General features: G+C 41.7%; 1 protein-coding gene across 1 annotated transcript; it reads right to left on the minus strand.

Annotated features, from left to right (window-relative positions):
* Positions 1-1,832: 1,832 nt before the first annotated feature.
* On the minus strand, positions 1,833-21,384 carry LOC145898429 (tRNA (32-2'-O)-methyltransferase regulator THADA-like). The gene is given in 38 exon segments (XM_082986873.1): positions 1,833-2,274; positions 4,033-4,163; positions 4,596-4,718; positions 8,905-9,067; positions 9,863-10,024; positions 10,134-10,213; positions 10,288-10,400; positions 11,441-11,579; positions 12,116-12,195; positions 12,851-12,966; positions 13,458-13,614; positions 13,975-14,101; positions 14,286-14,389; positions 14,496-14,613; positions 14,729-14,828; positions 15,209-15,319; positions 15,525-15,657; positions 15,836-15,945; positions 16,116-16,273; positions 16,597-16,799; positions 16,940-17,077; positions 17,150-17,292; positions 17,449-17,591; positions 17,784-17,907; positions 17,970-18,077; positions 18,131-18,286; positions 18,402-18,491; positions 18,558-18,698; positions 18,888-19,057; positions 19,113-19,263; positions 19,353-19,551; positions 19,626-19,691; positions 19,775-19,995; positions 20,060-20,148; positions 20,204-20,452; positions 20,499-20,656; positions 21,030-21,142; positions 21,203-21,384. Coding segments are annotated over 38 exon segments (5,160 nt in total). The 5' UTR covers positions 21,356-21,384; the 3' UTR covers positions 1,833-2,154.
* Positions 21,385-21,408: the final 24 nt, after the last annotated feature.

The raw sequence follows: 21,408 nt of genomic DNA on the forward strand, positions 1-21,408 counted from the left end.
TGTCTGTCCGGGTGCTCTTGGATCCTTAATTCAGAAAGGAACCAATCCCTGACCCGGCTTTAGTATCACTAAAAGTGAACAGCGCGTGCAGCCCACTTCCGTTGGCAAATTGCCACGTCGACCAGCGGAACATACATGAGCTTGGCGTATCATCGGGTTGAGATAAGATACGAAACCGCCGAAAAGTTCCCTTGCTTTCACACAAGTGACTGATTGTATCGACAGTGGCGCGTACCTTGCATAGATGTTCCGATGTCGTGGAAGTCGCATCGCATTTTGTACTTCGACACACAAATTTAGGCCCTTTTCCCGTCATAATGGCACCCGTGGTGGCGTTTAATACGCCATTTACCTTTCACTTCAGATATTAACGTAATCCGCACTCGTTGTACTGTATGTAATACTGAGCGGACGATACTTTCGCGTGGTGTTTATTTTCATCATATAGTTTGAAACACGTGTCCCTGCAACGTAAATGGGACGAAGTCACTTCAATGAGAGTTAAAAGTCCTTGCAGGCCATCGAAACAAAAAATGAGGAAAAATGGTGTTAGCCTATATTTAGTCACACATATGATATCATCATGGAAGAAAGGAATGGTCGACGACCGACTGCGATAGCGTTGTGCCTTGGGGTTGTTTGGTTACAAGATGTGCTCGATATTCGGATCGCTAAGTTCTCGCGCCTTACTTTCTAATCAACATTCGAAAATCAATATTTTACCAATACTTCTTGTAACAGACCATGCCAAACCTTTTTGCTCCCGACTTCTGTAACTGGTTAAATTTTCGCGGCCCGTCAGGTTAGTATGACAGTAACGTTTAGATGTTTTGTTGCGATTGTTAACAACTCAAGTAAATGTTGTAGTTCGTGTGTCATTGGGGCATTGCGACTCTCAGTTTGGGAAGACTGGCTTGTAGTATAGTTGCAAGATGCGATGCTCACAATTTGTAGCGGCCGAGCGGTTTCCCTGGATGCGCAAACGCTGGGGTTCGTAAATCACTATTGTGTCAACCAAGCAGTACTCGGGGTTATCCGAGTTCGTGCTGTGTGGATGGCAGGACGTGTAAGAAGCACTTTGGCGCAAACGAACGCCTCAAATAGCACGCCAACGCACTGGACCAGGCAATTATCGAGAAACGAAATGGAGCTGGTGTGTCGTGCGGTATTGTAGATTACACGTGCATGACACTGGGGGGGAACTAAAAAAACCGCCAATTCGGTTTGTTAGCGCTTTAGCTGTCACAAATTTGCCTTAGCGCTTTCAACGACGTACGTTGTAACCTTTTGTAATCAAATTTATCCATGAATTTTAGGTCGCCGTGACACGAAACAAGTGACGTAATGACAAATTTTCGCGCCGATTTTTCTTCAGTATAGGTCAAAAGCCCCCACCTTAAAGAATGGTAAAGCCAAAATTAGAGCAAAATAGAACCACAGGGGTGCCATTGATTGGAGAAACCCCACATTGACAGCGACGCTATTCAGGTCGTACATATTTGTTTTCTTAAGCGGGACTTCGCCACCAACGCCAAATCGGGAGCAGAGAACGGGTAAAACCGCCTTGCTATATCTTCCACGGCAATCGGCCTTGCGGTTGCCGGAAAAACGCACAAGGCACGGGAAGACTTTGAACTGGGTCAACTTCGTGCTCGGCGTTTTAAATCTTCGTTACGGGAGTGTGGTTTAAGATATAGGAAAACTTGTCAAGGAACGTGTTGATGGCGTTCGCACCGCCTTGAGCAGAAACGAGTCTGTTCTGCAAGATTCTGACATGACTAACATGCCTTCGAAGATACACAGATATAAATACGAAACTATATAGCCAACAAGTTTGAACTTTATTTTCGGTGCTAGATAAATAGAGCACGATGTCGGAAATTGAAGGGGGGCTTTCTTCAAATACATTTGAAATCTGGCATATCTTTCACCACAGCACAGTGGCGGATGTCAAATAAGCCAAATACACACATCAGCATTTCACGAGCGTTGAATTGCAACTTTGTCGGGGTCACGAGCGTTATCGTTCATACAACACGTGACTCAACATTTTCAACATCGTTCACTGCATCATAATCAAAACGCCAAACCCGCCATGGCGATAAACCTCTTGGAACCGCCCACGCGCTCCTCAGCAAGCCGAAGATTGTTGTGTCACGTGGCTGCTCCGTCAGCGAATCGGCGGGCGAGGCATTCGATCACGTGACGCTCGGTGTATGTGTTTCCCTCCCCGCGGTCAAAAACCCTGGACTCTTTGGCGCCACCTATATTGTCCTGCAATGTGAAAGCAATGAAATCGCATTTACCATAAAATACTACATATATGTAGGTGAACACACAAGGAGGCTCGTCTTCAACAAACTTAATTGGTTGATACTAACGTTGCATTTGCTGCTGGATTAAGTTTGTTTGAGGCAAAACATAACGCCAAACTCACCAAAATATGCCTTATTAAAAAAACGCGACAAGCAGTAACAGTAAAGCCGTTAATTGAAAATTAGATAAAAATTTAATACTAAGGAACAGTCGACTTAGTACCGAGGGTAAGGGCGGTGTGAATGCTCAAAATGAAAACATACAAGCAGTCAATTTGAGACAATGTAGTAAAAACGTGCCCAGCGTTTCAACTACTCGCTTCAGTGACAATTGAATGCGACTTATCCGGCGTTGTCGCATTCGAACGACTAAAGTCTGGGTTAGAGGCTTGGAACAGGCCAAAACGCGACACACTGCTAGGCAGAGGCAAACACTTGAGCTCGGGCGCAAAGAGGCTTTGTTGATTAGTCATCATAACGACCCCCGACCGCTGACTAAGTTTGCAAAATACGGATGCCGGATCGGGTTTCGCCTCGGCTCGGGCCGATTTTCTGGGATGAGGCAACGCATGGACGTCTGGCACAGGCGGTTTCGGCGCAGTGTCAAACCCGACAAGGGATGCACGGTGCTTTCCGTACATGCGTTGAGGCTGGGAGTGAGTGATCGACACGATAGAAACGCGGTTTTGGCTGTGGTAAGTTTGCGATGGGTGATGCATTGCGACGGTGAAGGGCATTACCGACATACAATAATGTTACTGCAAGGCCTTGGGCTGGACGGTCGCGGTTGGCCAAGACATCATGTACTCAAGTACAATCTGTCGAAATGCCGATTGCCTATTGAGGCAATGTTGCCTGTACAATACATGATAAGAAATCTGTTTTTGGAAGACGTCATTGGCTGTTGAAGGAAAAATAAACGTCTAAGATTTCAACGAAATATTTGAAGAAGCATTCGTTAAACCGTTCGATCGGAAACACATACCTTGATTTGTAAAATACCCAACGCACTTTGGAATGTTGTTTGTGCATGGTCTATATCATTGAACTCTAAATGCCGTGCAATGACAGAGAACAGTGCAACATGAATCACAACAACGTTGTTATTTACAGCACGGCGCAAGAACCTGAAACACCACAAGGTGACAAAGGACCTTCGTTACGTCAGCATACCCACAAAAGGGGCGAATATCCAGAAACCGCGTTTTTGGATGAGCATTGCGCGATGGAAAGGTCGCGTCAAGTTTCAGGCGATATTTTTTGGGAAAACGATTTTGTTTCAAGGACAACATGATACCTACCTCCAGGCGCACGTCAGAACATAAACACGAGATAACAGGGAAAGGGCTCGCAATTTGTGTATTGAAGAATTAAGGATTACAAAACATATAACAAAATTTATTCGGCTTGCAGTACGAGCTGCACATGTACCTGCAAATACCACATGTTACTAATAGTTTAAAGATCATTTTGATTCCATTTAGTTGCAGTTGCAGAAGCATTAGTTATTTGCGTTGTCGGGTTTGGGGGCTATACCCCCGTTGCTGAGTAACGTGCCTGTACACCGAAACAAACACAGACCATTCAGGAGAACATACCGCGCGTAAACAGCTAAGTTCCCGCCGAAACTGTTTATGTCGCCGGGGGCTTGCAATTCTGACCTTTTCGCCGAAAATTCACCGAGCACAAAACAGAGTAACGCCTGAAAATAGTTTACCTCATTGACGGAGCTACAGTTGCTGACGTCACGCAGGATGTTGCGGCACTGTTCCGCATGCTTTGTGCCGAGTAATTTGAAGAGACAGTCGGCGGCCGTTTCCAGAGCCAGGGAGTCGACGAATGGAACGCCTGCGTACAGGGGATGTTTGCAAAACAACTCGCCCGGAGCCAAAAGCACCCCCACCAAAAAATAAATTCATGGTGCCTTAATGGAAGGCAAGAAACAAGTGTTGAAATGGTTGCGGGCTATGTTTAGCCATATAGCATGCGGAGTTAAACAAAATCCTATATAAATTACATTCCGTGACAATTAAAAAAGGAAGGTTTTTAAGGGTTTGCGATGTCTGCAGTGGTTAAAAATGCATTATTTTTGTTAAAACATTTATAAAATGTATAGATCTCCTGCTCATAACTTTATTTGGTCTTCGTTGCACTAAAAATCTCATAAAAAGTAATGTCTAGAAAGTTTTTTTTAAAAAAAATCGATTTAAGGAACTTTATGTCTTCCATCCAAACACAAGACAAAATCGTGTCCAATAGTGACACGTCACAAATACTTGCCTTCCTTTAGGCCGCACTGGAGCGCCACCTTGTGTACGAGAAGTGAGGCTTGCGAACGGGTCGATTCGTCTTCGTCAATTAACATAGCAAAGAGGAGACGCCACGCGACGAAAGGCGAAGGTTCTGCGAAAACAAGAGGTATTGTGTTGCACTGTGGAGAAATCCTATTTGCCAGAAAACATAAAACCGAAAAAATGTAAACAGACCGGAGTCACGACCCACAACACAATACTGGATTTAAGGGTTATTATCTACCGGTCGTACTGTGAAGTTTTCAAAGCAAACGCAAATCTGGACTACGGCGATAATTCACGTTAAATGCGCGTAAAAACATAGAAATGACTGGCTTTTAAGTGCACAAGTTGGCCACACTTTAAATGATTGTTTGTATTTTCTTGGATCGCTCGATTAAGTTTCGATGCCAACCATATCAACGTTCTCCAGAAATAGTACTTACTCAAGCCTTACTCACTCAAGCCGTGGCATATATCCTGCTTAAACTCACGAAATTCAATACACAAAATCGGGTATGGAGAAATTCACTGATGTCACCAAACTATAATAAGACAACACCCGCGTTCGTGTAAGTTTCCACCCACGCACAACTTTTCAAGGGTCGCCTGCGAATTTCTGCGAAATAAGCTTGACATTCAATTCTCAGAAGCGACCTCCGTCGAACTTCTGCGACAATGGCCTCCATACACATTCACAGCCAACAGCTGCATGACGTGATTGGATGAAAGGTTCGTCTGGACACAGCGTTTTGGCGGATTCCGGTTTTGTTCAAACAAAGATGGGATACGTCAATTAACTAATGAGGCAACTCGAGACATCCGTCCAAAAAATCATTTTGTTCTACTTTACATCCTTTTCTTCGGCGCGGCTTCCGACGTCGGCGGGTGAGGTGTCACGACGCCCAGTGATTTTGTATTCCAGGAATTCGGGCCGCATTGTGATGGATTTGGCGGGGAACGCCGCACAAAAAGAGCCGCGCTTCCGCAGTTTCCTGCTGGCGGACTCCTCAGGCTGCGGTGCCAGTAAACACGAGTGCATGGGACGGCAAGTGTCGAAAGGACATATGCTGAAAAATGATCTACGACGAATACCACGCACCCGACCTCACAGCTTTGTTCGCATTCGCTGTGTAGCATTCATTGTGGTAGAGATACGGGACATGTGTGTGTTTTTGGGCCTTTTGTTACGCGGAACAGTTTACCATTGGGATGTGTACGTGTTACTGATCACTCATCTTTTGGAATCGTCGAAAGTCACTAAGATGCTGCTGCCAGTTTTAAATACAACGAAATAGATCGTTACACGCAAACGACACAACCCACAATTTTATTCTCATTCAAGACATGGTTTCACTTTAAAATTACCCCTACACAGTATTATCGATTGCAGGAAGTCAGTTTGTTATATGAAACGCTTTCCTAAGGCCAGGAAAGTTCCCATTTACCAGGCGTAAAGACCGCGGAGCCCAAAATTAATTGTGGGGGTAATCTAAAAACATTCGGAATGCGGTAAGGAACACAACAACGCTTGTTGTGCTGTCTATAAACGCTCGTTTTGTGCGGGGAGTGCCGAAAGGACATACGCCTACAAACTATCTTTGCTACAAAACTAACCCCACGTCTCCTCGTGCCATATACGTGCGGAGGTCGAATAACGGTTTTCACTTCGCTCGAGATGGACCAATAGCGTTTGTATACAACGCAATATTGACGTAAATGTCAGAATTATTTTGCACAAAACACCACTCTGACCTTAATCTGATGTTGGGTTCTCTGGCCCAAATCTTATACGATCGATGCGTGAATGCGAGATTTGGCAGCGATAAAGTTACGGGCCGCGAAGTTTTAATTTGTATGTTAGGGCAGGTGAAAAAATATTCATCTAGGTGCGTCAAAGATTTTCAAAAAGAGACAGATCGCTTGAAAGCTTTTCTGAATTCAGCACGAACCAATACAATGCGTGTTTACAGGTGATAAGAGGACCCAACAATTTACTCAATCGAATATTGGATTCAATCGAGTTCTCAAAAAGTTTTTTTGAAATAAGGTACCTGGACCACCGTTAATAACGAGCGGATGAGGCTAAAATGGCCTGAACTTGTAATAAGCTATTTTCGGAGCAATAAATCCAAAGCCCACGTACTATATCAACAAACCGCACCTCGGTTGTTGAGTGCTTGGGACCGTGACATATGGCTTAAAATCACACAAATATACGATCGTTGTTGTCCCAATGAAAGTTTAAAATGGGTAAATATCAAAACCATGGTAAAAGTGATGAATGGTGACTCCGAAACGTCGAACGTGAAAGAACGAAAACAAGCAATTGTAAGCTTTAGATACTAAAACAATCTGTGGGCGCCGGTGCTGTAGGTGTAAAGTGAGTAAAACACCGAGAGGGTTTATTGTACGCTACATCTTGTAAGAAAATCCCGCGGCAATCGACAAAAAATAGCAAGCAAACATTCAAGAGGTTGTCGTCTATTTTTAGTAACACAACATATACGGACTTTGCTTCGAACACCAAACTGTGTTTGAGGGTAAAAAGATCCTCGCGTTGCTTTGGTTATTACGAAAGGAGATTACAGGGCTTTTTGTGTGATAGGTTGGTGGTGGAGTGGAAACAGCTGACAAGCTGTAATCCCAAGCGTCGGAAAACGCGAAATCACGATGACCATCTTCAATCGTCCTTTACAAGGGCGCGCGTAGGTAGCACGCGGCTCTGGGGAGGAGTGCCCAACGTTTGTAGAGGTTTGTGAGTCCTTAAAAACAATGGATGAAGTGCGAGGGCCGATTTGCGTCCGAAGTTCTTCGCTAAAGGATTTCGGTGACGTAACGTGTGACGCGTGTACTTGCTCCGTTGGATTGCGTTTATGTAGGGAAAGTCTTGTAACTAGCACGCGTCTGCACCAAAAACTAACAACCGCGCGTTATGTTTAAGATCCGAAAGGCAAAGAGCGGAAATCGCGCTTAATATAGTGGTTTCGTAACTATCAATGACATCACGAGTGTTAGCCAAAAAAAATCTTTAATATACAAAGGTCACCAGCTTCCAGCGCGCACACTGATCGCGCGTGATGTAATAACGCAAAAGCATAAGCCGGCAGGTATTTTGGTGACAGAAAACAGATTTAATCGGTGCAATGCACGCGCCAAGGCGATAATCCAATTTGCTATTAGATACGGCCTTTGCGTAAGCCGGCAATGGAGAAAATATCCACGAAAGGGCATTGATTGATTTCGAAGAGGCCGCGCTTGGGTGTAATTCCGTGGAGAAAAACAATGATTTACGGCGGGCTATTGCGTATACGGAAACCAACGGATATATAGGGGGTTTGCGATAATACCCAAAAACGAGTTCACGCCAACATTCAGCGTTGAGTTGATGTGCGATCTACAACACAACAACAAACAGCGTGGAAGTGCCTCTGGCGACTCGGCTACACATTCTTGTTGTTTACCGTGGAGCGGTTTAAAGCTAATCCATGGGTGTTTGTCGCCGTTCGGAGATTTCGCCGAAATTTTCCCGAGGTTTGAATACACATAACAACAGTAGCCCGTTTGTCGGTCGGTTTGTTGTCGGTTAATCTGCGTATCGTGCTGCACCATGGGAACGTGCAAATGATCGTCGAGGCATTTTTTTCTTTTTTGGGCATAGTGTGTGGTGGTATCTAAAGGCAAAACCCGTAGTAGCTTTAAATTTGTCACGCTGCAAAGGTAAGGTACTTTTGCGTAATATTTTTCTCCGGGTAAATTGATTTGTGCGCCTACTTCATCAGCCCTGTCAAGCCACTCGGTCACGAAGTTTTCAATCACATGACCAACAGGAAAAACCCGATACGACGCAATGGTATTATGTAAGTGCTGCAGGGCGCAGCAGCAACCAAGTAAACGGATAGGAAGAGCGGATGGATCGGGCACGGCGTCTGCTTACGTTTAAAAGGGCATCGATAAGCCGACGCGACCACAATTCATCAGCAAGCCGTAAACAGGCTGAAGGCCGCGGCTCGCTTCGCGGTTTCGGGTACAGCGGCCTTTGTTTAAACCCGAGCATGCGTGTGCTGTAAGTTGCCGGTTGGAGCTGTTCGCTTGTAGCTGGACAGTTCCCAAGCTTGTGGTGGGTGCAGATGGGAGCCACCTGGGGCGCTTTTGTAAGGCGCGCGCGCGAAGATCAAGTGCCACTGTGACGTCACAGAGTAACAATAGACGTCTCAGTTTGCCACTTGAGGTCGCACAAAGGAGTGGGGATAGTGTGGTGTGGGTGGTGGGTGGTTGGGTGGATCGCATGATGTTACCTTGAGCAGGGTCGGCACTGAGAAGTTGAAACGCAACTGCGTCAAAGCATCCGGTGATCGCTTGTCTCACATCCGCATTGTCTTTAATTCTGGGGTCGAAAACCTGGGTTGCAAGCTGCATCCACCGACGTTGGTATGACTCCACCACGCGCCCACGACCTTTCTGCGCAAAACATGCTGTGAGGTTTGCGAAGTGTTGGCAGAAAATACCAAAACTGTGTGTATCGGGCGGGTTCAGTTTTATATCAGTAAGCGATTTGCTTTAAGAATTAAAACTGCACTACATGTTTGGTTGGTTATTACATATTTGAATTTTGGCCATACACAACAAACCATGTAAAGTTGATCCACAAGAACAATCGCTGTGTTAATGATAGGGAACAGTGCGTTTACTTCCCGGTGCTCTATAACAACTTACTGTAACTGTAGTTTTCCCGCCTATTTTTTATACATCACATGATTTTACAAGCGGTGTTAACGTTATCCCCCTTTTCGTGTTGGCACGTTTTTTGGCGTTAGTGTGTGCTGTACCATTACCTTGAGGAAGCCTTGTTGAATAACAGGCGAAACGTCGGTGAATAAAGTTACGTTTTATCTTTGCCAGAAGAACAGATTATTAAGTTACATGTAAAGTTGTTCAAGGCACCGATCAGATAATATAACAAATATCTGAAGATTGCACAATATTTTGATACATTACCGGTAATTTAATGCAAATAAAACCAATCTATGGTTGGCCAACCGTCAAAGGAAAAGCCCCCTTACTATTTAATCAGGTTATCTCCAAAATCAAAAACATGACCCCACGTTAACCCGCAATACACATCCCAACTCGAATCGTCGGTGCAAGGGGAATTTTACGTTGCGTAAGGAGCTGCGAGGGATTTCCGCAAACCTAGACGATCGAACAGATTCGTTTTGGGCATCAGTGCAAAGTTAAAAACAAAATAAAGGCTACCTCGTTTTCTGACAGCGCAAGGTTGATGCAGCGAGCCACTGCAACAGCCACAGATGAAAGTAGACAGTTGTTTGGAGACAAATCTTCCGCAAGACGGAGCCCTCGCTCGATTGACAAGCCGCAATTCGACGCGCTTGTCAAGTGAGGTAAATTTTCGTAGGCCTTCGCAACAGAAAATGAGGCGGGAAAATCAAACCGGTCAGGGTACAGGCCGGGGCAAAGCTGTATGCAAATCGAATTGCATAATTAATGCGTAGCGCAGAGTACTTACAAGTCGGAGCGTGCGTTGGTCTTTTTCCGTAGCAGTGAGAGACGCCACGGCCTGAAAAAGCTTCTTTCGATCTGACGGATCTGCAAAGGCGGAGGGTTCATGGCGGTGCAGAAAATGACAAGAGAATAAAGATGACAAAGATACGCTTCATTACCGAGCGGGTTTCCACTGGAAGCTAGATGGAGGAAGGCTTCCAGTGCAGATATTTTGAGGTCAATTCGAGGGCTGATCAATACGCTGCAAACATCTGAAGGCGGAGACAGTTTCCTGCCAAATTTGGATGCAAATGGTGAAACGATAATTCATATTTTTGTGTGCATAAAAAACATCAGCTGTTTTTTTAAATTAATTATGTATATGTGTTCGCAAATCAACAAAAAATATTAAGACTCTATGATTTACATTGCCAACACAACATTCATACACACACAAAATGTTTCTCATCGCACTTTTGAAAACATCGAAACAAAGAGAAAAATAAAAACTGTTGTGAGCATAAAGGGACTAGCAATATGGGCCATCGGTCTCTTTTTACTCAGAGTTATGAGAAAACCCGTGAGTTGTGTTCCAAAAAACTGTTGTTTTTGTAATTCATAGACAGCCTCCGAGGCATACCACGGAATCCACGAACAAACAGTGTTATCTTTAAATAGCAAGAAACCAAGATCTCCATATGCAGGTACAGGAATGAGTATATGTCGAGACACTCAATTACGACGCTAACGAGGCGTGAAGTAAACGTGAGGTTTTCTGAAATGGAGGTGAAGTTGATCCAACCCACACAACAACGTTCCATAACGCGATGATTAAAAGAGGCGGACCACATTACATACAAACTCGACCTAACGCAGCCCCGCGGTTTAAAAACTGCCAAGTTTCACCATATCAATGAACCAGTTGGTTGTGCTGTACGGCGTGTTGGAGGTGTTGTTCGGTAAAAATTACATCACCATTATACATGTGTGCACAGTTTGCATATTTTGTATCAACACCAATTTTGCCTGAAGTATTGTGGTACTCAAGTCAAGGCGTCTGTACACAAATCAAAAATTATTTGCGAAACTGAACTTTATTACATGGACAAAAAAAATTGATTCCTCGGGATGATTTCCAAGAATCGCGTTCATGAGGTATGCGGCTTTATTCAAACCACCATATTTAATATTTAAGGCATGAGTTTCCAAGCATATTTACCCAGAGCACAGTATATGCTAAACTGAAGGTATTTACGAGAGATTTGAATCAATGGGCCTGGTTTAATCGGATCAGTGCACTATTTCAGAACGCAGTAAATTACACTCACTCACCAAATGTAAAAATACACGACAGCTCTCCCCACAGCTCGATCACAGAAACTTTGCCCAACCACCCCTCTTTCCGCAACGCAGCCTTTTACGTCAGCACGCAAATCCGACAGTTCTGACGTCACGCCGTGTAGATCGTTATCTGAACATATACACAAGTCAGTCTGAGGCGCACCTTTCCAGTAACGGGTGTGTCCATATTGGGATGCAACTAGGAGGCTCTGTACAATGAGCCTGTTGATAAGCCAGCATGGCAAGAACGCGGTTACGGCGGCTTGTGCAACTTTCGTCGCTTGGGTCCAAGATCCGAAGCAATGACGTTCGATAACAACAAACACAACTGGAAAGATCATCTCGTTCTTGGTGGTTGCCTCTGTATGGTTTTTTTGTGGTCGTGATAACTGGAATATTCTACTCTTGGTTCACCGAATCACGCCAATAAAAACATGCGAGTTGGACTTTCCCATACGTGGGCAGTTTTTTGAGTTTTGCAAGTAATGTATATAGCTGTTGTATGTATCCATACACTATAACATGATTTTCAATTTCAGGTGTGACCAAATACAAATGTCCTAACGTGAGCCAATATTACCAAGCGTTGCGTTGTGAGAAAAAAATTGTCATGCGTTTGTACGAACAATACCATGCACAAATACCTTGCATAACAATAAGTCTTACCAGAAGAGTTTTTTATGTCCTCCACGACTTGCACGAGCAATTCCAAATATATTGCGCGAGTCATCGGGCACGGGTTACGGCTGGAAATAAACATATGTCAACAAAGAAATGTCGGATCTATATTTAACCATGGCGAATAAAAAATAGCTAGCCTCACCAACCGAAACACTTGTTTCGGAAAACCAAATACGTAACATGTGACAAAAGCAGTTAGTCAAATTTTTATTGAATGGAAATTGGGTTTTCATCAGGGCGTAAGGTGTATAACTCCCAGAATATCCTTCGTTGGGCACGGGACTGTATTTACTTGGCTGTGTGTACGGCATCAGATAAACACACGTCATCGGTTGTAAGAACGAATTGCTTTACCCTCCCGTTGTGCCTACAGCGAAAATCAACTCCGGCAACTGTAAAATCAACCCCCTGAACCGACCAAGTTTTATACCAAAACACATAAATGCTCCTTTGCGAGGCACGGCGTCTTACAAGGCTGAGAGATACGAGGGTGTTGTTAACGCAGTGTACGACATGAAAGCCAAGACCGCGTGGTGAGCGGCAAAGACTCACTCCCAGCGAACACGGAGTCAAACCAACGCACTCTAACCCCACCTACAAGATTACAAGGCCGAGGACCAACTCTGCGCACGTCTTGTCGGGCGGTTGGCATCATTGGCAACTTACCACGGTTTATGGCGCTTCAGGCGAGCCAGTCTATTCACTACATCGGTCGCTTACCGTGATGCGAGCCAGCTATGCGGCAGGAGGTCGGTCAAGAATGCCAGCGCGTGCTCGGTGTTGATAGGCGAATTCTTGCACGAAGTTGAGCGGCGTTTGGCGTGCAGCTGCCCCAGCTGGAATACAAGATTTAAAAATACACAATCACAAACGAAAAGGAGGGGATCTCCCGAAGCGTGAAACGTTTCACAGTCAAACAGAGGGCAGGGAAGTGGTGAAAATCATCTCGTAAGTGACCATCAGGTCCGGTGTGTTACCCTGTTTGTCGTTGAAAGCCAAACGAGCATAAAACAAAACGCACAGATTTTTGGCGCCCACTAGCGGTAAGCGCCCGTAGTGCATTTCTTTCTGCGTTTGTTTAATTAACATACCAAGTATGGCGAAATATGTAACTTTAACCGTGCTTGCCGCTGCAGCATTAAGTTCAAACAGGCGATTTTCATGCTGGAAAGGGGAGGAGCGCTCCTTACGACACGAGAAAAACGTGATCGGGTGGAAACTCCGTGAACAGATTTAATCGGAAAAACGCGCAGTGGTTTAATATTGGCGGCTTTATCCAATTACAGTCACGTGCAAAAATATCACTATCACGATGTCGGGGACTCACCGCCATCAGACGTCCGTGCAGGTCGTTCTGTGACGAGAATGACTTCAGAGAATCGCACAAGAAGGTGATTGTGACGCCGATATTCTCAGTTTTAACGACGCACGATAGAGCGGTCGCGGCCATGCTCCTTATTTTGAATATGGAACTGCCCAGGCACCTAAAACAACATCGTTTTTTAAAGTCAGGCATTTAGGGACTACACGAAAAACGTGACAGGCGGATTGCATTGTGAAATCGATACAGGATCTTCGGATTTTACAAAATGTTTTTTTCACAAGGCGCTCTTAGACAATGGCCTTGTGTAAGAGATTTGGTAACAATACAATTGTTTCGCCTTTGTTTTAAACAATGGTATTATAGAAAACAGAATCTTAAATTTTCCGACAAAAATCTTGGCATTTAACCAGTATGAAGTGTCTCGCCTATTGCGATATTTTGGATAACTTCCAAGTCTTACTTTACGGCCATGAACCTGCAAATGACGGAAATACGCAATGCACACACGAAACGGAAGTACCTCGTTAGGCAGGGCACAAAATCATCGAGGGAATGTGGGGAATTTGAGGAAGGATAAAGACGGGAAAGTAGAAGCAAATCGGGGTAGATTCTGGAGTGCATCTCAGTGTGACGAACCACTTTCAAAGCTTAAAAGTAACATAATTACAATTGGTGTGATTTATACAACACAACATCTGTGACAAAGTCACAATTACCACAATAGTATGGAACAGACAGTGGTGTGAATGACAACAGGACGTAAATGTTACTACAATACTCATACAAATTCCTCATTTACCAAAGTTATCGAGTTTCGAATAGAATAAATACTTGAAAGGGTAGAACTTTCGTCAGCAGTAGTGTTGCGATCGAGATGATCCAAGAGGAATTCCCGGAGTTGGGGGAGACGTGTGAAGAACTCATGACTCGACATCCTGAAACACAACACACGGCGTGACGTAGAATGACTCAGGACGGCTTCTTATCATTACAATGGAGGTAATTAATCAAATAACATGTGGCGCACGAAACGGCACGCACCTGTTTTTGGCCGAACTTTCCAGGTCCTTTTCTCTTTTCACGCCGAAAATTCGGGTCACCAGCGCAGAAAAGAGCAAAGTAGACGAATTTCGAATCGACCAGACGCGACAGGCGATACCTTCAAAAAGAATACGTCGAAACACTTCGCTGGGATTACTCATGATAACACACAAGAGAAACCGTGGTCGATGACCCGTCTGATTGGGGGTCTGGTTTCGGTTTCGGTGACTCACCCTTTATTGCCGTAATCGTGTAGAGTGAGAGGTAGGGGCCGACTTCCTCGCCCAGGGAAGCATCGCGTATTAAACCTTGGGCAACGTTGAGGGCGTGAACCTGAAAGCGGTTTGCCAGTAAACCAGACACTTGAGCAAAACGAAGACAAGGAAGTGGTTTTGCATTCAGGTTTAATGGGACTACAATTTAGTTGACATTCAACGTTTTTTAATATGCGTACTGCAACCATAAAACGAAAAAATCAAAACATGATAACATGATCGAGATTTGTTAAAAAATCACCCACATTTTGTGGAAGGATATATATGAGAGAGGTGCAGACAGGGTGTGTACACGCACTGTTTCGATATGTATGAGCTAACAAAACAAAATTCTTCGACCTTTGGCACCAGTCAGATTAATTTGGAAATAAATCAATTGTTGCAAAAAAACCCAAGAACATACTGTTCGTTAAAAATTATGTCAAACTATTTTCATACCTTGGAAACAGTGTCATAATTCGAATCGCTCTCCAATACCATCAGCAGTGATGCCATGACGTGACGAAGGCAAGCCCGTATTTCATTGCCTTTATCGCTACTCAGCAGCGCCTACATGCGGCACAAAATATCATTAAATGCCTAAAACCCTGAAAAATGTTTTCATGCTGTCAAAATAACAGTTGCAAATTGAACGACGCATTATCGACAGTGGGAATTTTGTATGGATATAAAATACAAAGAAGTTAAGGGACTGTCATTGCAAAATTTTGCTAGCACAAGCCATCTAAATGTACACAACAAAGTGTTATCTCACCTGCGCCAAGAATGGCAATCCGGCACTTCTTCGCGTTGAGCAAAGTAACTTGGACTTCACAGGATCGCAAACATCTTCCACAACCGAATTCAACCATTCAATGAGGTAACGACTCAATTGACGGTTTCTCTTCCTGGGAACAACGAGAAATAATAGCAAAAAACAGTCGTTTATTTGGCCTTTATTATTTGAATAATTTTTTGTCCAACAAAACGGGCCAAGCAGCGGTTTGGTAGAAATATGATTGCGTAACATTGTCAATAACAGTAGAATCATAATGCCAAGGATATATAAAAGTGATTAGGTCTTACCTCCAAAGCAGCGGACAATAGGCCTTAAATGCCGAATAGGCGATTTCGAAAGCACCCCGGTGACGGGCGTTCATCAGCTGACGTCGTAAATGAAGTCCGATGTCGAGTAACTAGCAAAGCAAAAACCGTATTCAAAACACTGGGGTCCCATGCACTGTACATCAAACTTAGGTGTCTTCTAAAAAAATGTTATCGGTACAGACAGGTAATCGTAATGTGCCGTGTTCAAAAACAGCTCTTATTCATACAAATAGAGCTACAGAAAAAATAATATCGTTACCTGTTGCCATGACAACAACGCGTCGCCCAAGTTCTCGGTGGCGTCGCACGGACAAACAGTCGCGATGGTTTGCAAGAGCAATGACGATTCCTTCGCACTTCTCCAACACGAAACTAACACACGTTGCGCAGCCAACCGCTCGTCCACGTCACCTGCTACTGCGAAGACCAAATGTAAAAAAAAACATAACGGAAAGGAAAGAAAGTAGAAGTTACAAAAATTGTGTTTTATTCTAGTGGATATGGCCTTAGGTTTTAGCAAGTTTTCCAATATTAAATTTTTCAAAAACAAGTTTTCGGGGGAACGTTTTTCTCATGCTTTACCTACATGGAATTCTAATGTATTGACATTGTTTCTCACATATTAAAAAGATGTTTAAATGAAAGCAATATTCTAGGTTTTTATCCTAATATTCATTAAAGGAAACATATACACAGTGTTTTATCTATTTATATCAATAAAGGGTTCTGATATTATTTACCATTGGACACAAGAGTGTTGTCCACCAGTGGACGCAAAAAGTCTGGAAGATTATCCCATGAGTTGGATTCTGGGTCACTTTCAAGGACATCAGGTAGATGGCCTTCAGGAGATATGCTACCCACAACAGGGAATACTGCATCAAAGACAGCTATGCTTGCATCGATGCATTTTGAAACACATTTCCGCCATTCTGAGTTTTCCCTGGAAGATGTTGACAGTCATTAGTCTTTGTTCCTTGTAAGTTTTTATGTTAAACCAAATCCTATTTACATTATCAAACACCTTGAACCTGCTTGTAACATATGACAAAACAGCAGAGGTAAGCATTTAGTATAACATACAGCAAAGCAGTGTTGACCAGCAGCATTCGGATGCAGTATAAATTGCCATACAATGAACTCCTTGAAAGTGATTGCAAAAGATTTTGTTTGGCAAGTTGTACATCTGCTTGTAGGTTTGATAAAATCTCACCGATTATCCTGTACAAAACAAGATATCAGGTTTATGTATAAGCTTATGCAGATTTTGAATCACAAAGTGATAATATGAACCTTAACGTTTCACTTGTAGAGTCATCAGCTAATGCAATCACCAGTCGTAAGTCATATGCAGCATCTTTACATTCCTCAGGTTTATACGTTTTTTGACAAAGTTTAATGGCTGAAGCTGTTTTTTTCGCAAGATTATCTGCAAACTTCAAGGCCAGAAATGTCGTATTATTATTTTAGTAACATGGTCAAATTACAGAAAAGTTTACTGACAATAAAAAACAATGACAAATGCTATTCTATTGCCACTAACATCATTTTTAGATAAACTGCTTTGAAAAAAAACAATGAAATACACCTACATGCTTTTTAACTGCAGCAGCATTATTACTCAATAGCAAATGTAAAGCAAGCTCCCTGTTTTCTTCATAATTATCATACATCATTCCACACAATGTTTCTATCCTTTCTTTTGTAATAATTTCACTTAGGTGAGGGCATAAACCTGGTGAAATATAGGTACGAATTCAATAGCAGAGATTGAAGTCAACATATCAAAAAAAAAACATTTTTTCTTCAACAGATTACTAACTACATTCATTTGTAACATAAAATCAACGAGATAAGAAAACCATTTCTTTAATGACATGAAAATAAGGCAAAACTATTGAAAAACATAAGTCTTGTTCCCAATTACCTTTGCCAGGGAGCAATGTATCAAGTACATTGGAAAGTATGGTAAGGCAGATGTTTCGCCGGGAATAACAAGCCCCATCAAATAACTGGTTGAAGCAAGTATCAACCAGCCATCGCACAAAATCCTGTTTCATAATTTTGATTCATATGTCATTATTTCAGCAACGATCGTTAAACTTTTCTGTACCTCATATATCGACTTGACTGAGTTTAACTTAACAGAAGAAATAATGGGGGTCTTTTTAGACAATTCCTTGAAAACTTTTGTGTAGTTTAAATTGATTCGAGAAATTAACTGCAAAAAAATAGTTATGAATTGCATGCAGTTTTGTCTACATTGCATCTCACCTTCTTAAGCATGTTTAACAATTGTTGTCGAAATGCTGGACATTGTGATGTCATACTGTAAGGAAGTGAATTTTTGATAAGATCTAGTTCAACAGCAGATATTAACTCTGAAGGTTTACAGCTTTGACATATCAGTGAATAAGCATCCAAACGTAGCTAAAAATAGATGAATTTTATGAGTGGAAGCTAAACTGTTCACTAATGTGATTACAAACATAGGAATTGTCATGAGAAATTTATTGTGAAAAAATAATAAAACAGAATTGTCTACCTGTCCAGATGGGTGCACAAGTGCTTGTTTTAAAACACTTACATTCACACCAGATTTCCAAGTACCCCTTTCTGCACAATCAACTGTATCCTAAAACAACATCACAAAATCACAATTTGCAACCTTCACCATAAGTTGTTTTTATTCAAAAATTACCTGCAGCAATCCAAGTTGCTGTGCTGTGCTCAGGCACATAATTAAAATATTCAGACCCATGTTCTGGTGTGTTTTTACATTGGATATGATAAAATTCAAACCACCTGTTCCAAAAAGTTTCAGCACTTTTCTCAGACAATACTGCAAAAAAATAAATATCTTCAGAGCAGAAAACTTTTAATGTGAATGTTTTGGAGCAAGCAAATAAGAAATTCAGTTGTAGATTTCTCTATTTGTTGCCATATCGTATCAATTAAGATTTAAGATATAGATCCTGGTTCTCTGGTCTTCTCACAAGTCAATACATTATAATAATACAAGTCAACTTACATCAAGTAAAAGTCGCAAATTGTGTTCATTACTGCTCTTCAGGGCAGTCAAAATAGGCAACAAAAATTCGGTGTACACATTTTCTCTGTTATGCCCATTGTCAAGTGAGGCTTTAGCCAGACCAAGATACAGGTTTGACGCATACGGTACGAGTGACTGATCACTCATTGCTAAAACAAATACTATGAATTAAACACAAACTGGAAATTGACAACTGAAAACTACCTTCAAATAACAGGGTGACAATATCTGGTTTTCTCTGCATTATAGTGCTGGGAGCAGAATGTTTCAGGATGCAGTTTAGAGAAACATAGATAGCACGCTTGTCCCAACTGCCACTGATGACTTTTGCCAATATTTCTTGGATAAAATCTGTCTTGACATCTGTCAAAACTGTAACATAAAATGCACTTTACCGATTACATAAATTTCTCGCCAACATCCAGCAGGATTAAGTTCATAAACCAAAAGGTCCAAATTACAAAAATATGAATTGCCTTGTTTAAAGTTATGTGCAGCCTGGAGTATGTTTTGCAAAACATCCCTAGCTTGGTGGCGAAGAAGGTCTGTTGAATGATCAAGTCCAATGTTTGTGTAAGGTAAAATCCAATGCAGATAACTGGCAAATTCTTCTGTTTTAACATTGATAATTTCAATGTGCGTGCTGAAAAAATATTTCTGGTTGATTTAGTAAAACAAACAAATATTACAGAACACATACAATAGAACATAACAAACCTCAATGCTGTTGACCATTGCAAGACACATCTTCCTATGTCAATTTCATCCTGAACACCAACAACACTGTAACCATTTAACATGCTCCAAATAGATGCATTTTCAGTAAAATATATTGAACAATCTTTACATTGATAATTTTAACTTACCTTGTCAGTACAACGTTTAGCCAGTTGAATGCCAATTTTAGAATTTTATGAAGTGTCGAATTTGTGGATTCTAACATTTCTGAGTCTACTTGTGCAAGGTCTACATTTTTATAAGAGACAAATACTAAAATACCATTGCACACTGCTAGTTTTGCTGAAGAAGAAAGAGAATCCAATTCACTTTTACAAACATTTTTGTCCAATGAAAACAAAATGGTAGCCTAGAAAAAGATAAAAAAACGTTTTTCAAACGATCCCCAGAACTTTATCATTAAAATTTCATACCATTAAATAAAAGGACTTTGATGAAATCAAGAAAACAACAGTTGGTAAAAGTAATGCAGCTGCATTCCAGCAGTTTCCTCTGCAATGTTCTGCAACAAACCCTATTTATTTCAATGCAGAAAAGGAAAAAGAAATATTTTCAACCTTGAGACAACAACGTCTTGCACTCAATTTCAAGTCGATGGAGAGTTTTAACCATTTGACAACTTTTAAATTCTTGATGGCGTTTATGCAGAAATGTGTTGATGCATTTCAAATCTTCGCTTATCAAGTTTAAAATATGAGTGATTTCTGTTGATAGTTTTAGTGGTTCGGAAAGCATGGAGGAATGGCGTATAACAACATCAACTGCACTTGACACTGTAAAATAAAAATGTTAACAAAATGGAAAAACTTAAGGGTTTTAATCCAGTTAGGTTACCAACAAGTGAGATGAAACACTCAGGAGACATCCATAATGAGTTGACACACATTTGGTAAGTTTGAATAATATGACAAGCAGTAACATCAAGTGTTGTGACAGAGTTACATAGGCTCGTAAATGCCTTTTCCACAAATGAACTTTGCATTGTATTTTCATCGCACTGCTTTATTACACTGATAAAAACATATATAACAACAAAAGTTTTTACTTAGTTAAGAGGAAAGTTCATAACACTAATGATAAGCACAGCTGTGTTCAACATGACTGCTTAACAAAGGTCTTCAACTTAGCTATGATTTTCATGACCACGGTAATAAATCACAACTTAAAAAAAAATAGTAATTAAATAAGAAATAAAAAGTAACTAATTTCAAGCTTTTCTCATAAAAGTTAAGTGTTATCTAAGTAAAATCATAAAACAATAATTTCTCGGACTCCCAACTTGATGGAAGTATGTGGTTATATCGGTGCCCATGCCATTTAATTTTTATGTTTATTGTTCATGTGCATAGCAATTTTTGTGCAAAATAAAAATCATTTGATCACCTTCTTAAGAGAGTTTTGCATGGGTGTTTATTTGGAAAAAACACAAAATAATAGGAAACAGCTTCTGCTAAAACATCGTCAAGTTGAACAGTGCTGAAAACATTGGACTTCAGCTGAAAGATAAATTATAACCTCAACATTTGTGTTTTATTATCATACTGTGATTTTCAAACCATGTTGGTTGCATTGGCATTTGTATCATTTTCAAGTAATATTCTCAAAACCTCATGCTGTTTCCAAGCACTGGTAGTTGAAAAACAATCCTTTAAATACTGTCCAACCTTAACGGAAATGCTTGGAACGACAGGTTTGGTATGTGGTGCCATTTTACCAGCAAATAAAAATGTAAACCTAAAACTTTATACATAACCTAAAAACG

The sequence above is a fragment of the Ascidia mentula genome, chromosome 4 (assembly GCF_947561715.1).
Source record: "Ascidia mentula chromosome 4, kaAscMent1.1, whole genome shotgun sequence".
Lineage (NCBI taxonomy): Eukaryota > Metazoa > Chordata > Ascidiacea > Phlebobranchia > Ascidiidae > Ascidia > Ascidia mentula.